Here is a 17,477-nt window from a genome sequence, read left to right as displayed (position 1 = left end):
TTTGTGTAATTTAAAAAAAATACTTTTTAGTAGATGGTGTTACTATGCTTGTAATTGTACTTTGTAATGTATTTTTGATGTGTTTTGTGACACTTTTTTGTTTTGCGAAACAGTTGATCAGCGTTCTGAGGTCACGCTAACCCAATGTGTGTCAACTTCAAGCGATTTACTTTTATCTTGTAATATAAACAAAAAACCTGTTGCACTTAAACACCGCAATAAACTTCTTTTTGCTTGCACTTAAATGTTATGGCCCCACTCGTAGCCCAATGTGTTTACAATTAATTGATATATGTGCTGCAAAGCATGCATGTATGGGAATTGCTAATTTAGCTTTATTTTTGTAAATTAAATAGTTGTTTTGCTTTTGGAAACCACAACCCATTACAACGGGCTAAGCTTTTAGGGAGATCATACCTCCTTATTTTATCACTTTCTACACATAGAAATCTTCCTTATCTCTGTCTGTATAGCAAAAAAAAAAAAAAATACTTAGGCCCTGATATTCAAAGGTTCTCCAGCTTGGAGAGAAATTTCAGTTCAGACTTCACAGGGGCTGAACTCACTGAATAGTCAAAAGAAAAAGGGCGGAACTCTCCTTGCACTGCGAGATCTCTCTCATTTCTATATATATGAAGAAGAGACAAATTCACACTTACACTTACAGTTTCTGCATTGTATTGTAGATTACTTTGCATTTCAGATTCGGTCCTTTCAGTATTATAGAATATAAATTGGTGGAGCCAGTGACAGCAGTGGGACCCATGGCCTAATGGGTATTACTTAGGATGACCATATTGCCTTTTTTAAAAGGTACACATATGAATACATATGTCAGGGTTCTTATACAAAACATTTCTTTAAACAGCCCAAAAAACAGCCATGACATATGTATTTTTCATATGTGTCCCTTTTTAAAACAGCAATATGGTCACCCTATTATTAGTGGGGTTAATAAACACTAGTGGGAGCACTGACAATCCTCCAACTTTTGCTTTACACTGTGCACAATATCTGGTGTGTGTGTGTGTATATAACTATAAATATATATATATATATATATATATAGTACTGTGAAAAAGTCTTAGGCCACAATTAAATTGTTGTTTTAGTAATAGTATAATGACCACATATAATTATTTCTCAGTCTCTTTATTAGAATACAACCAGAAAACACAGGATATTTGTATGTAATATTAAAAAACAGAAAATAATTAAAAAAAAACAGCTTCTATAGACTAAAGTGGCAAGTATTTAGTGTGACCTCCCCTTACACTTAAGCAATAGCATGTAATGGAACCCTATTTAATGTCACTGCTAACACCTGTATTTGTCCTACTATTTAATGTCAAAATGAAGGCTGTGAAAAGGTCTATTACACCAGGTTTGTGCAAGACATGCTTGAGCATTACATACACACGTGATATGAGTTAAATTCATCGGAAGCTTGCCAATAAGACCAACTTTCAATCACATCCTTCCATTCAAAATGCCAAAGATCAGTATCCTACTCACCCATAAACATTCATACTCTTAAGCTGAAATTTCTGTACCCCACTAGATTATCTAGTTTGTTATGAAGGTGCATTTATAAGTATTTGATGGGGTGCCATTGTCAATCAGATACATGAAAAGAATCTCGTCTTTCCCCCACTTACCCACAGAACATGTTAACCACTTAACATACACCATTACACAAGTGAATCCAAGATACCTTGATAAAGCCTATTTTTAATCCAGCTCATCATCATGAAAGTCCGCATTTATGCAGATGTCTCATAGATGTAAGACTACTCAAACTTCTAGTCCCCCCTTACTATCTATGAATTACATTTGGATAACGTATTTCGCCTCACCATTAGATTCCCCAGTTGTTTTGCTTATAAATAGCTCCTCTTTTATCAATCTTTTCTAAAACCCCTCCACCAAGCCACATTAACATTAGTATTCCTTACTACACTCTAACGCACCCCCCCCCATTGAGCGGATCTTGTACGCTGATTCTCTTAACTAGAAGTGACACCGACTTCCACTCACACATACTGGTAGGTCCAACGGTCTCTTAATATTGCACACTCTCCCTATATAATGTTAGACCGTATATATTGTTATCCTGATCAGTAGCCCAAAACCTACAAGTCCCCCTATATTTTATATAGAAAATGAAGCCTTATACCATAGTCATAGGGAATAAACTTCAAGCTAAGGTACCATGCTTCAGTTATCCATACAGCTATATAGAGTTTATTGATATTTTCCTTTGCAACTAAAGTTTTCAGAGAATGATTACTGCAATATATGTAAACTGTGACTGTGATTTTTCTGCCTGTTTAACTATCTAATTTTCTCAATAAAAAAATTATTTTAAAAAAATGCCAAAGATTACAGAATTTGACCAACATAAAATCATACTTTTACATCAGCAAGGCCACTCTCAAAGGGAAATCAGCAAACAAACTGGATATTCAAGATGTGGTATTCAAGCTTGATCAGGAATGGTCTTTGTGGAAGGGTAGCAGCCAAGAAACCACTTTTTTCGGAAAGGGGAACCGGGTGAAAAGACTAAGATATGCTAAAGGATGCTATCAGGAACTAACAATACGTATACTTAAAACTCATTTATTACGAATATTTAAAAAAAGGGGGTAACAAGAACCTAGATAGGTTAAGTACAATAAATAAGGACAGCAAATTTACACAACAAATGAGAACGTAGTATATGTAAAAAAATGAGAACATAGTATATATAAAAATAGTAATTCAGTTAGTTACAGTTTGGATGGCACCAAAATTGTGAGCAAATAAAAATCTATAAAGCCTGTTGAAACGAGAAAAGTGAAATCCTCAAAGTAATTCAGTTAGTGACAGTTTGGATGGCACCAAAACTGTGAGCATATTAAAAGTCAATACAGTCTGTTAGAAAACGAAAATTTGAAATCGTCAAAGTGAATCCGTTATGTGGTCCTTGAAGAGATAGAAAAAAATATATATAACGTGTACACGTGAAACATAAAAAAAAATAGAAAAATCCAAAAACAAAACAAAAATATATCTAACCTTCGTGTCCTTGGGATAAAAAGTGGGTCAGAAAAATAGATTCAGAAAAAATATAATCAGACAAAAATATACATACATTACTTTCTGATTACCTAAAAGGGAGAGAAAAAAGGTATATGTGCAATATCTTCTTAAGTTTAGATACCTAAATGAAAAATGGCTAACTATGATGCACTGATGAATGTGGGAAGAACTCAGGCCTCAAAATCCATTTAAAGTCAACGCGTTTCGGCCCAATAGAGGGCCTTTTTCAAGATATTACTGAATTACTGTTTTTATATATACTATGTTCTCATTTTTTACATATACTATGTTCTCCAAACAAAATTGTAGGACCACACACCTTTAAACATAAATGTCCAGCAGGTTTCAAGGTGGGTGCAGACAAAATCAGAGCAAAAACCCCTTGCTCCAAATATGCGAGTATCCAAAGTGCAACATTTCTTTATATACTATGTTCTCATTTATTGTCTAAATTTGCTGTCCTTATTTATTGTACTTGACCTATCTAGGTTCTTGTTACCCCTTTTTTTGTTAAATATTCATAATAAATGTGTTTTATGTATACGTATTGTTAGTTCCTGATAGCATACTTTAGCCTTTTTGGCGCTCCTATTTTTCTGTTCAGTTGTACTCTAGTCACTGTGAGTTCTAGGCGCAGTTAACTACATAAATTACTATAAGATATGCTAACGCTCACAAAGATTGGAATGAAGATCAGTGGAAAAGAGTATTATGGAGTGATGAATCCAAGTTTAAAATTTTTGGCTCCAATCATCGAAAATATGTAAGAAGAAGAGTTGGAGAGAGATGGAAGAATGAGTGCTTGCGGCCTTCAGTGAAACATGGTAAAGGGTCTGCCTTGGTTTGGGGCTGCCTTTCTGCCAGTGGTGTTGACGATATTGTCAGAATTGATGGGATCCTGAATACTGAAGAGTACAGACAGGTTTTAATCATCATGCGATTGCTTCTGGAAAGTGCATGATTGGGAATGGTTTTATTTTTTCAGCATAATAACAATCCCAAGCACACTGCCAATTCAGTGAAATCATATTTGGAGAGAAAAACAGCTGGTAAAACACTGACAGTCATGGATTGGCATCCACAGAGCTCAAACAACAAATCTAATGGTGGCCTAAGGCTTTTGCACAGTAATATATATATATATATATATATATATATATATATATATACATATATATATACAGTATATATATATATATATATATCAGTGGCGGCTGGTGAATTTGAAAGATGGTGGGGCACTAGACCCCACCCCTTGAAATAAAGACCCGCCCCCAGATGGCTCCACAGACATCACTACTAATTGTGTGTATATATACACAACACCTTATTACAGGGGATCTGAACTCTAAATAACAATACAACGTCCTGGGTGCTCTGGGTAAAAGTTGTACACACTCAAAAGAACTGGTCCCGCACTCTCCATTTCAATAATCACAAACTTTAATATCATGTGATGTTTCGCGGTGGTGCCCCTTCTTCAGACATATGTATGTCTGAAGAAGGGGCACCACCCTAAAATGTCTGATGGTATTAAAGTTTGTGATTATTTAAACGGAGAGTGCGGGGACCGGTTATTTTGTGTGTGTGTGTGTGTGTATATATATATATTTATATATATATATATATATATATATATATATATATATACACACTCACCGGCCACTTTATTAGGTACACTTTGCTAGTACCGGGTTGGACCCCTTTTTGCCTTCAGAACTGCCTTTAATTCTTTGTGGCATAGATTAAACAAGGTGTTGAAAACATTCCCTCAGAGATTTTGGTCATATTGACATGATAGCATCACGCAGTTGCTGCAGATTTGTCAGGCTGCACATCCATGATGCAAATCTCCTGTTCCACCACATCCCAAAGGTGCTCTATTGGATTGAGATCTGATGACTGTGGAGGCTATTGGAGTAGAGTGAACTCATTGTCATGTTCAAGAAACCAGTTTCTGATTTGAACTTTGTAACATGGTGCATTATACTGCTGGAAGTAGCGATCAGAAGATGGGTACACTGTGTTTATAAAGGGATGGACATGGTCAGCAACAATATTTAGGTAGGCCGTGGTGTTTAAACTATGCTCAATTGGTACTAAGGGGCCCAAAGTGTGCCAAGAAAATATCCCCCCCACACCTTTACTTCACCACCACCAGCCTGAACTGTTAATACAAGGCAGGATGGATCCATGCTTTCATGTTGTTTACACCAAATTCTGACCCTACCCTACCAATGTCGCAGCTGAAATCGAGACTCATCAGACCAGACAACGTTTTTCCAATCTTCTATTGTCCAATTTTGGTGTGCCTGTGCAAATTGTAGCCTCCGTTTCCTGTTCTTAGCTGACAGGAGTGGCACCTGGAGTGGTCTTCTCCTGTTGTAGCCCATCTGCTTCAAGGTTCGATGTGTTGTGCATTCAGAAATGGTATTCTGCATACCCTGGTTGTAACAAGTCATTATTTGAGTAACTGTTGCCTTTCTATTATCTCGAACCAGTCTGCCCATTCTCCTCTGACCTCTGACATCAACAAGGCATTGTCGTCCATATAACTGCCGCTCACTGGATATTTTCTTTTTTTCAGACCCTTCTCTGTAAACCCTAGAGATGGTTGTGCTTGAAAATTCCAGTAGATCAGCAGTTTTTTAAATACTCAGACTAGCCTGTCTGGCACCAACAACCATGCCACATTCAAAGTCACTTAAATCCCCTTTCTTCCCCATTTGGATGCTCGGTTTGAACTTCAGCAAGTTGTCTTAACCATGTCTAGATGCCTAAATGCATTGAGTTGCTGCCATGTGAATGGCTGATTAGCAATTTGTGTTACCAAGCAATTGAACAGGTGTACCTAATAAAGTGGCCGGTGAGTGTATATACAGTATATACTATATATATATAATATATATATATATATATATATATATATATATTTTATATATATATATTATTTATTTATACAGCATATATAAATATTATACATATGTAAAGGAAAACACTAGCGCTAAAGTCCAATATCAATAACCTAAAGTGATGTCGATCTTATATCCTCACTTAGCGAGAGAGCTAAGAGGATAGAGGGCAAGAAAGAATCACAAAGAATTATAAAATATTAATACAGAGAAGATGCCAAATTCATGCAGCTCAAGATGATCTAGTGTACCCCTTACACTGTTAAAAGTATAACCAAAGTCAAGAGAAATCACAATAACAAATAGCACACAGAAAAGTCTTTCATCAATAAATGTCACAAGAATTAAATACAATTTTAATACGATATCCACACTCAACAGAGGACAGGGAAAGCAAAGTGAACAAATGATTGCTTGTGTGCTTACCAGACCCTACCTCAATCCTATGAGGTAAATTAAGCATTCAGTCAGAGAAAGGGACTGGCTGGGTGTTTATCCCGCCCTTGTCAGGTTGTTTTCAATAGTCTAATCAATGTGATTCAGCCCAGCTCCATTAGATATATATAAAAAATGAAACAAGTGTAAACGGAAGTTTAGCAGTGTGTGGTCAGGTGTCAGGACTTGAACCCTGGGAGCAGTGCCAGCGCTTGGGCTCAGAGAGTGGTGTGAAGAAGCCAGCAACAACACAAGTGAGGAGGACTGGAGACTCTAAGAGACAGTGGACTACAGACTTGCCAGTTGCCAGTGCCTTGACACGTATTACACTATGGGAATTGTTTCATTTTTATATATATCCAACAGTACTAATTCTGGTTTTATGAGTCTGACAGTGCTTTTATGATAAGTAAAGTTTTTTTTATAATTATTATTTTTAAACTACCCCGCTACCCAACTTCTGGAAATAAAAAAAGCTTACTTGTCCCACTGGCTTTACAATGGCATTTTATTTTTATTTTTTGGCAAATGGTATTTTATTTTAGTTTTTGCCCTAAAAATTACGTTACGTTGTCCCTACTGTCCCTATGTACGAGCCTCCACTATCTATCTATCTATCTATCTATCTATCTATCTATCTATCTATATTTGTGTGTGTATAAAGATAAGGTTATGTAAAGTCAGGGCACAACACTGACTTACAAACTTCACAAAACAGTTATACTCCATCATACTAAAGTGTGACATATATGTAGCATTGTCTACACATAAACATTTTAACTGGCATATCAGCATGTGAGCATTGGCAACATAGTGATTATGTACTTAGGGATAGATTACAAGTGGCGTATTAATGATATCACAGGCACGGTAAGCCATATTGCTTGACCGTTGCTAACATTATATATATATATATATATATATATATATATATATATATATATATATATATAATATTATCCATATAATTCATATAGATATATAGGTATAGATATATATTTAAAAATAAATAAAATAAATATATATAACCATTAAGATTTTCTTTTACTGCACACCCCATAGAAGTCTATGGGGAGAAGGAATAAGAGAGGTTGCGGTATCAGAAGTTCTGACGTTAGCACGCATTGGTATTTTACTCTTGCGCAAAATTTTTACTTTCAACTTGTAATGCATGCGCTAACCTGTACGCAATACATTTTTACTTTGAGCCCAATTGGTGCGCAAGTGAAAAAGTTATTTAGTTCACCACTTGTAATCCGACCCTTAGTTGGCTATTGCACACACTGCTAGACACATTCTATACTAGTGGTTCCCAAACTTTTTTGGTTCACGGCGCACTTAATGTTTCAAGATTTTTCCCCGGAACCCGAAGTCAAACCATAGTTCTATATTACATACCTGACAGTTACAGTGCGCAGTTGGTGGCTTGGTGCGATTAGTTATATAAAAAAGTTAAACACAAATTATCACACTTTTACACTTAAATTAATAAAATCATAAGGAATTTTTGTCATTTATGATATTTCTGCTTCTTCACACACCCGCCACTAGTTTGTGGTGCATCCTCTTCATTTCAGTCCTAGTGTGCTTATTAAAGTTCAATAAAAATGTGTATATTTTTAGGAGGATAATTACTAACTATGTACTCACAGAACAATCTAGTCATTATATTAACGTGATAACTGACATCTGGGAGAGTTCATTCGGGTCTATTTTCGAAGCTATATTGTGCGGTCTCGCCAGTAGCACATCATTTATGAATATACCGATCATAGCACCAGGGAAACACTTCGAAAAAGTGTTGGATATTGTTATTTTTGTATTTTCATCATTAAACTTAATATATATTTTATTATAACGGTGGTATTATTATTATTTCTATATATTTTGAATTATTTTTGTATTTGTTACAGTTGCAACAGATGTCTAATATTTGAATATTTTGTGGCGCCCCTGTAGGCCAGTCAAGGCGCACCAGGGTGCCACGGCGCACAGTTTGGGAACCACTGTTGTATACAATAACAGCAAACTGGCTTTTGCAAAAGTACTCACAAAAGATACTGAGCAGGGAAACAGTGAACCGTCTACTGTAATCTTAACAAAATTTACATTTTATTTTATGCTTCTGTTTATAGCAAGAAGGCAAAGTGCTGCCAAAGACCTTTTGGAGTCAGAGAGAAAATATGTGCTGAATCTGTCTCATATTTTAAAGATCAGGGCCACCTTACAAGGGTCTGACATTAAGAGGACGGCCAAAGAGAGAAGGTACTGTACCCTTCCTTTGTAACTATACAAATTATTGACCTCAATTAAAGGGAAAACAAAGGTAATGTTTTTACGGGTAATTAAACACCTCTTGCTTTTCTTTGTAAAAAAAAATGGGTGCTTGGCCCATACTTCTGAGTCCAAGAAACAAATTCTGTTTTAAAATGCTGCAAATCAAATAGCTATTTTAGGCATTTTAGAAGACCTTGGATTACAAAATTCGATTTTAGGCCTCGAGGTCTCTAGGGATTGTGGGATAAGCTTAGTTTTTTACACAAAAGCCTACTGATCTTTAGTGTCCCCTTTAACTCCATAAATTAAATGACACACTTTCCTTATGATCCTTAATCCATCACATAGTTTCCATTAAGCTAGTTTATATATACTTATTAAGTAGTAACAAGATAGAAGTTCCTCGACAAGGAAGTAGAACACTCACTGCTACTAAGTGAATGATGCTGGTTGTTACGGCTTGTGGTCAGTTGTACATCCCAAAAACAAGAAAATAATATTAAAAAAGCTTTAGATGCGCAGTCTGTAAAGTATGAAAATACTCTACTCTGGGAATTAAAATATATATGTAAACTGCTTTCCTGGAAACTCTGGTATGGATTAAGGTTGATGAAAATAGTCAGTTTTTTTATTTATTGAAATAAAGGGCAGAAATTCTCAAAAACTTGCTGGCATGGAGAGAAATCCTCCACTTATTTTACTGAGCATTATATTGTAAAGTAAGTGTCACTCCTTCATATAAGGCATATTAGTGAACTCCCTTAGTGAGATACAGTGCCTTTAAAACAATCCCTGAGGTGCCTCATTATACTGATGAGAAGGCATCTTATAGAATCTCACCAGACCAGAGAGTTGTAACAATCAGGAACAAAATGATTACCTTTACTATTCCTTTAAAGGGATTGGAAAGTCAAAATTAAACTTGCATGATTCAGATAGTGGGGCCTATTTATTAAAGGTCTTGCGGACCTGATCCGACAGTGCGGATCAGGTCTGCAAGACCTCGCTGAATGCGGAGAGCAATACGCTCTCCGCATTTAACATTGCACCAGCAGCTCACAAGAACTGCTGGTGCAGCAGCACCGCCCCCCTGCTGACTCGCGGCCAATCGGCCCACCAGCAGGGAGGTGTCAATCAATCCGATCGTACTCGATCGGGTTGATTTCCGGCGATTCCTGTCTGCCTCATCAGAGCAGGCGGACAGGGTTATGAAGCAGTGGTCTTTAGACTGCTGCTTCATAACTGCTGTTTCTGGCGAGTATGAAGACTCGCCAGAAACACGGGCCCGCAGGCTCCGTTCGGAGCTTGATAAAAGGGCCCCAATGCATGTAATTTTGAGACACTTTTAAATACACTTCTATTTTCAAATGTGCTTTGCTCTCTTGGTATCCCTTGTTAAAAAAGAATATGCACATATTCCACACAAGTGGGAGCTGGCTGCTGCTTGGTGCCTGCACACATTTGTCTCTTGTTATTGACTAACTAGATGTGTTCAGCTAGCTGCTGCCAGTAGTGCAATGCTATTCCTTCAGCAAAAGATAACAAGATAATGAAGCAAATTTGATAATAGAAGTAAATTGGAAAGTTGTTCAAAATCTTATGTTCTATCCAAATCACGAAAGAAAATGTTGGCGTTTCCTGTCCCTTTAAATTTTAGTTAAGGAATGGAGTCATTTGCAAATGTTTTGGGGGGCTCCAACATGTACACATATGCACCAAATAATGTAAAATAACAAAGAACACAAGATAAACAGACTAGAGGTTTATCAAGGGCTGTGTCCCTGGGTAGCTAATTTTGCTAACAAAATTAGTTTTAAATGCTTTTGAAACATTAATTCTTCATGCAAAACCTATGTAGGGAAGTGCTTAATTGCTAATATATATCTGTGTTTAAAACAAATATTATTCTCTTCCTTCCAAAAAAAGTCTGTTGTGCTTTAAATCCATTTAATGACACCTTGGTTCATTAGTAAGTTCAGTAATTGGGGCCGATTTATCATCTTCAGGCTCTCTGGAAACAGGAGATAAGAAGCAGCGGACATAAAACGTTGCTCCTTAACTCGTCTGCTGCCTCTCAGGCTGCGGACATCAATCCGCCCGATCTCATACGATCGGGTTGATTGACACCCCTGCTAGCGGCTAATCGAATCTGCAGGGGGCGGCATTGCACAAGAAGTTTACTAGAACTGCTTGTGCAATGATAAATGCCGACAGCTTTTGCTGTCCACATTTATCGATGTCTGGCGGACATGATTGCTACAGCGGATCATGTCCGCCAGACACTTGTTAAATCGGCCCCTAGGTCTTCTATAGCAGCAAGTTAGCATTATTTCCCTATTGTATCAAGGAATTACCCAGCATCCTCTGTTTGTAAAACTTTAGCCCCCAGCTGAGAAGGTTGTGATATTTAAATAGTTCTTTTGTATTCTGTTTATAATGATCTAAACTTGCTTGTTTTCTAGTTTCCAGGGAGTACTGTCACTTTATTTCTCTTTAAAGAATTGATCACACGCCAAAGGTTATTTATTGTTCATTCCTCAGTTTCTTCCCTAGTTCCTTGCGATATTTGATCCAGCATCATCTTGACCTCCTCCACATACTCCAGGAGAGAGTCGTCAAATGGTCCCGGCAAGGTATCCTTGGAGACATATTCTTGAAGCTAACCAATGATGAGGTACTTTTACTGAGTTGGTGCTTCACAAGATTTAGTCATGTGCACAAGGTTTCTTTATCTAACGTATATGTACATTAACATCCTATGCCCTTTTGATGTCAGATAATGGACTAGATTCATGGACACCTTGGCTTGAGATCATGTTTGACAGTTATTGAAGCTCACTTTACCTATACTTTCTAGCTCATTACCTATGGGCGTTCCTGTCATTAACATATAGAGCTGTATTAAGTGATCCTATACATAATATCTCAATTAAATATATGAAGAGTAAGCAGAATAAAAATCCTTAAAATATTGCAGTAGTGTCCGAAATATGAAATTTGCTCTAATGTAAGTCCAGCATTCCCAGTAGGAAAATCAGGCAGGTACCTTGATGTGCATTGGCAACTGGTCTGCCTGTTCCCAGCACTTAAAGGGACACAAAACCCAAACTTTTTCTTTCATGATTCAGACAGAGCATGCAATTTTAAGCAACTTTCTAATTTACCCCTATTAAAAATGTTATTCAATATCTTGCTATCTTTATTTGAAAAAGCAGGAATGTAAGCATAGGAGCCAGCCCATTTTTGGTTCAGCACCTGGGTAGGGCCAGCTGATTGGTGGCTAAATGTAGCCATGAATCAGCAAGCACTACCCAGGTGCTGAACCAAAAATTGTCCGGCTCCTATGCTAACGTTGCAGCCACCAATCAGCAGGCGCTACCCAGGAGCTTAACAAAAAAATGGGTCGGCTCCTATGCTTACATTCCTGCTTTTTCAAATAAAGATAGCAAGAGAACGAATAAAATCATAACTAGGAGTAAATTAGAAAGTTGCTTAAAACTGCATGCTCTATCTGAAGGATGAAAGAAAAAATGTGGGTTTTGTGTCCCTTTAATTAATTCAAAAAGTCTACAGAGTCTTGAAAGCTGGATTCATAACTCTGTAATTTGATTGGCTGTAATGTGCTGTCAGCCTATGTTTATAAGAGCTTGGTGTGGTTTATACCTATATATCTCTAAATCCAAGTTTTTTAATAGAGCAGTGAACTTTTTTACTCAAGGAGGAGGGGAATAAATACTCCAAATACTATTAACCAATTAGCTAATATATATAAGTGCCACAAATTTAGAGAAACACATAGGACTAGAAATATATTTATTGAAACCATTCTTATCTGTAAGCACTATGGGAATGTTTACTTCACATGACAAAAACATAATTTATGCTTACCTGATAAATTAATTTCTTTCATGGTGGTGAGAGTCCATGATCTATTATTCCTGGGAATTAGGAATTACCCTTCTTTAGGGTACCACTAGGAGGAGGCTTCTCTTGGAGATCACTCTTGGTAGAAGAACCAGAGGAGGAAATAGATAAGCAAGCAGGAATGACCAAGGAGCTATTAGAGTATCCACAATCTCTGCTTGAGGGTCCCTGGACCTTGCAAAGTACCTGGGAAGTTTGAGAATTCATCAGATCTCTCTGTGGGAGACCCCAAAGATCCACAATCTGATTGAACACATGTTGAAGAGATTGATGACTGAGAAAGTCTGTTTCACCCCTGGAATATAAATCACAGAGACTAGACAGGAATTGGTATCTGCCCATATAAGAATTTGAGACACTTCTCTCAGGGCTAGGGAGCTGTGAGTTTCCCCCTGATAGTTGACATAAGCTACAGCTGTGACATTGGCAGAAAACGTAGATGAGATTCTCTTTTCAATAGAGACCCTGAAAATAGCAAGTAGTTATAAAACATGTATTGGCAACCTCGCCTCCCGAGGAACCCAAACTCCATCTGCTCTCAGAGACTCCCAACAGCTCCCCAACCTGAGAGACTGGAATCTGTAGTGATCACAGTCCAGGAAGGATGAGCAAAGAAGCCCCCTAAAATAATAAACTGATGATCCCGCCACCAAGTTAGAGACTGACTGGGATCCAAAAATATATTTTCAGACAGCTTAGTATAATCTCTGCTTCATTGGCGAAGCATACAAAGCTGAAGAACGAGCAAACGGAATTGCATCTGAAACTAGAATAATAGGAACTTCCTTCCATACAACAAGCAACAGAAGGAAAAGAGAGGGACTGAAGGTTCAGGCAAGCTGACACCAATCTTAACCTTCTCTGCTCTGTTAAATAAAAAACTTTTGGAGACTGAGGCCTAGATTACGAGTTTTGCGTTACGGTGCAGTACAGCTATACCTCTGAAAAATTGGCCATTGCGCGTGGAATGGCCGGTAACGTATTTTACGAGTCACAGCGGTATAGCTATACTGCAAGCATTTTAGCCTGTAACGCAACGATCATTCCGCACTCCAAAAATTACGTTTGAGTGCAGGATTTTCCATAGCGCCGTATTACAGGTTTTGTGGTCCCGCTAAAATGCTTGCGTTACAGCCTATACCGACACAATTCATTCCGCTATCTAAGACCAGTAGTTATGGATTTTGCAAAACAAAAATGTTTTACAAAACTCATTACTAAAATGTTACAAAGTACACTAACATCCATAAACTACCTATTAACCCCTAAACCGCCACCCTCCCGCATTGGGACTATTAAATAAACATATTGACCCCTAATCCGCCGCCCACCCACATCGCCAACACTAAAAAAATCTAGTAACCCCTAATCTGCCGCTCCCCGACATTAAATAAAATGATTAACCCCTAATCCGCCACCCCCCCCGCCATTGCCGACACTTAATAAACCTATTAGCCCCCTAAACCACCAGCCCCCCACATCATAAACTAATAAACTAAACCTATTAACCCCTAAACCGCAGGCCCACCACATCGCAAAACACTAAATTAAACTATAAACCCCTTAAACTAACACCCCCCTAACTTTAAATTAAAAGCTACAATATAACTATCTTAAAATAAATGAAAACTGTGAAATTAAAAAAACTAAGATTAAACTATAAATGAACCTAACATAACTATTCTAATAAAATAAAAAAATATTAATACTACGAGAAAAATTAAAAATCTAACATTACAAAAAATAATAAACAATAAATTACGAAAAATAACAAACTCTAAGATTACAAAAAATAATAAACAAAATTATCAAAAATAAAAACAATTACACCTAATCTAATAGCCCTATAAAAATAAAAGACCCCCCCAAAATAAAAACACCCCCTAACCTACAATAAACTACCAATAGCCCTTAAAAGGGCCTTTTGTAGGGCATTCCCCTAAGTTAAACAGCTCTTTTACCTAGAAAAAGAGCTCTCATTGGCTTATTTGAATTTGAAGTATCAAATCAGCCAATAGGAATGTAAGGTACGCCAATTTTAAATGGGTACCTTGCATTCAACTTCAGTGTACGACGGTGATCGAATGAAGAGGATGCTTCACAAAGGATGTCATCACCGGTCCTGGATAGCTCTGCTCCACGTCGCCGGGATGAAGATAGAAGGATCCCCCGCAATGGATGAAGATGTTGCAGCCTGGATAAAGACTTCTTGCCGCCTGGATGGAGATGGATGTCCGGACTTCAGGAACCATGAGTAGATATTCTGGGGTTAGTGTTAGGTTTTTTTGGGGTGTTTTTTTTTTAAGATTAGGGCTTTGGGCACTGTAAAAAAGCTGAATGCCCTTTTAAGTGCAGTAAAAGAGCTGAATGCCCTTTTAAGGGGAATGCCTATACAAATGCCCCTTAAAGGGGCAATGGGTAGCTTAGGTTTTTTTTTATTATGGGGGGTTGGTTGGGTGGGGGGTTTTACTGTTGGGGGAATTTGTATTTTTTTTTCTAGGTAAAAAGAGCTGTTTAACTTAGGGCAATGCCCTACAAAAGGGCTATTGGTAGTTTATTGTAGGTTGGGGGGGGTTTGGGGGGGCTTTTTAATTTTTAGGGCTATTAGATTAGGTGTAATTGTTTTTGTTTTTTGATAATTTTGTTTATTATTTTTTGTAATTTAGTGTTTATTATTTTTGTAATGTTAGATTTTTTTATTTTTTTTTTCGTAGTATTAGGTTTTTTTTTATTTGTAATTTAGTTTTTTTAATTGGTAGTTTTTTTTATTTTATTAGAATAGCAATGTTAGGTTAATTTTATAGTTTAATGTTAGTTTTTTTTTTATTTAACAGGTACGTTTTTATTTATTTTAAGATAGTTTTATTGTAGCTTTTAATTTAAAGTTAGGGGGTGTTAGGTTTAGGGGTTAAAAGTTTAATTTAGTATTTTTTGCGATGTGGGGGTCCGGCTGTTTAGTGGTTAATAGGTTTATTTATTAGTTGCGATGTGGGGGGCCGGCAGTTGAGGGGTTAATAGGTTTATTTAGTGTCTGTGAAGACGGGGAGCGGCGGATTAGGGGTCAATCACTTTATTTAGCGTTGGCGATATCTGTAAAAGTGTTAAATCCGTGCCTATAGTAATGCTATGCAAGTCTTTTTTTTTTAAGACAATTCTATTGAACATCCAATCAGTGTGTGTGTCATATTTACAGTCTTGAAGTCCTGCCCTTTGAAAGCCCTTAGGAAGCCTATAGGTGAGACTGCTCTCTATGTCATAGCCCAGCCAAAAGCCAAAATGAAGGCGGGGCAGAGGAACAGAAGATACCAAAGGATTATAAATCTTTTATTATAAAAAATGTATACACTTTAAAAAAAAAAAAAAAAAAAAAAAAATGCGGTTTTGCTTGGACACTAATATATATTTTTCCTTGCAACATCCCTAAAGGGAAACTCAAGTCAAAATTAAACTTTCAAGATTCAGATAGAACATGCAATTTTAAACAACTTTCCAGTTTACTTCCATTAACTGTGCAGAGTACTTTTATACTTTTTTAATCACTAGCTCCTACCTATTAACCCCTAAACCGCCAGCCCCCCACATCGCCATAAACTAAATTAAGCTATTAACCCCTAAACCTAACAACCCGCTAACTTTAAATTAAAATTACAACATCCCTATCTTCAAATAAATGTAAACTTACCTGTAGAATTAAAATAAACTATTTTAAAATATTAATTAAAGGGATACTAGCCCCACATTTTTTATTTCATGATTCAGATAGAGCATGCAATTTTAAGCAACTTTCTAATTTACCTCCTATTATCAATTTTTCTTTGTTCTCATGTTATCTTGATTTGAAAAAGCAGTAATATAAGGTTAGGAGCCGACCATTTTTAATTCAGCACCTTGGTAGAGCTTGCTGATTGGTTTGCTACATTTTAGCCACAAATCAGCAAGTGCTACCCAGGTGCTGAACAAAAAATGGTCCGGCTCTAAAGCTTACAGTACTGCTTTTTCAAATCAAGATAGCATGAGAACAAAGAAAAATTGATAATAGGAGTAAATTAGAAAGGTGCTTAAAATCTCATGCTCTATCTGAACCATGAAATAAAAAAACTGCCTTTATTATCCCTTTAACCTACCTTAACTATTATACTACAATTAAATTAAACTACCAATTTAATTAACTAAATTACATATTAAAAAACCCTAACCCTACTCAAATTATTTAAATATACTAGTAAACCATATTAAAAGTACTACATTACCAAAAGAAAAAAAAAACTAAGTTACAAAACCCCCCCACTAAATAACGGAAAAATAAAAAAAACATATTACCAGAATTACACCTAATCTAATAGCCCTATCAAAATAAATAAATGAACTAAATTAAATACTATTAAATAAATACAATTAAATTATCTAAAGTACAAAAAAGGCAAACACTAAATTACAGAAAATAATAAACAAATTATCAGATATTTAAACTAATTACACCTAATCTAATAGCCCTATTAAAATAAAAAAGCCCCCCCCCAAAATAAAAAAAAAAAACCTAGCCTAAACTAAACTACCAATAGCCCTTAAAAGGGCCTTTTGCGGGGCATTGCCCTAAAGTAATCAGCTCTTTTAACTGTAAAAAAAAATACAAACAACCCCCCCAACAGTAAAACCCACCACCTACACAACCAACCTCCCAAATCAAATACTAACTAAAATAACCTAAGCTCCCCATTGCCCTGAAAAGGGCATTTGTATGGGCATTGCCCTTAAAAGGGCATTTAGCTCTTTTACATGCCCAGACCCTAATCTAAAAATAAAACCCACCCATAAAACCCTTAAAAAAACCTAACACTAACTCGCTGG

At 36.5% G+C, this 17,477-nt stretch overlaps 1 protein-coding gene across 1 annotated transcript in view; it reads left to right on the top strand.

Annotated features, from left to right (window-relative positions):
• ARHGEF33 (Rho guanine nucleotide exchange factor 33) overlaps positions 1-17,477 on the top strand; it is a 228,143-nt gene that overhangs the window by 147,894 nt on the left and 62,772 nt on the right. Inside the window, exons 8-9 of the mRNA XM_053709290.1 lie at positions 8,564-8,693; positions 11,247-11,379. Of these exons, the coding sequence (XP_053565265.1) occupies positions 8,564-8,693; positions 11,247-11,379 (263 nt within the window). The remainder of the gene's footprint in view (positions 1-8,563; positions 8,694-11,246; positions 11,380-17,477) is intronic.

This window comes from Bombina bombina, chromosome 4 (genome assembly GCF_027579735.1).
Source record: "Bombina bombina isolate aBomBom1 chromosome 4, aBomBom1.pri, whole genome shotgun sequence".
NCBI lineage: Eukaryota > Metazoa > Chordata > Amphibia > Anura > Bombinatoridae > Bombina > Bombina bombina.
Note: the sequence above shows the minus strand (reverse complement) of the source record. Positions and strands in the feature narration are given on the sequence as shown.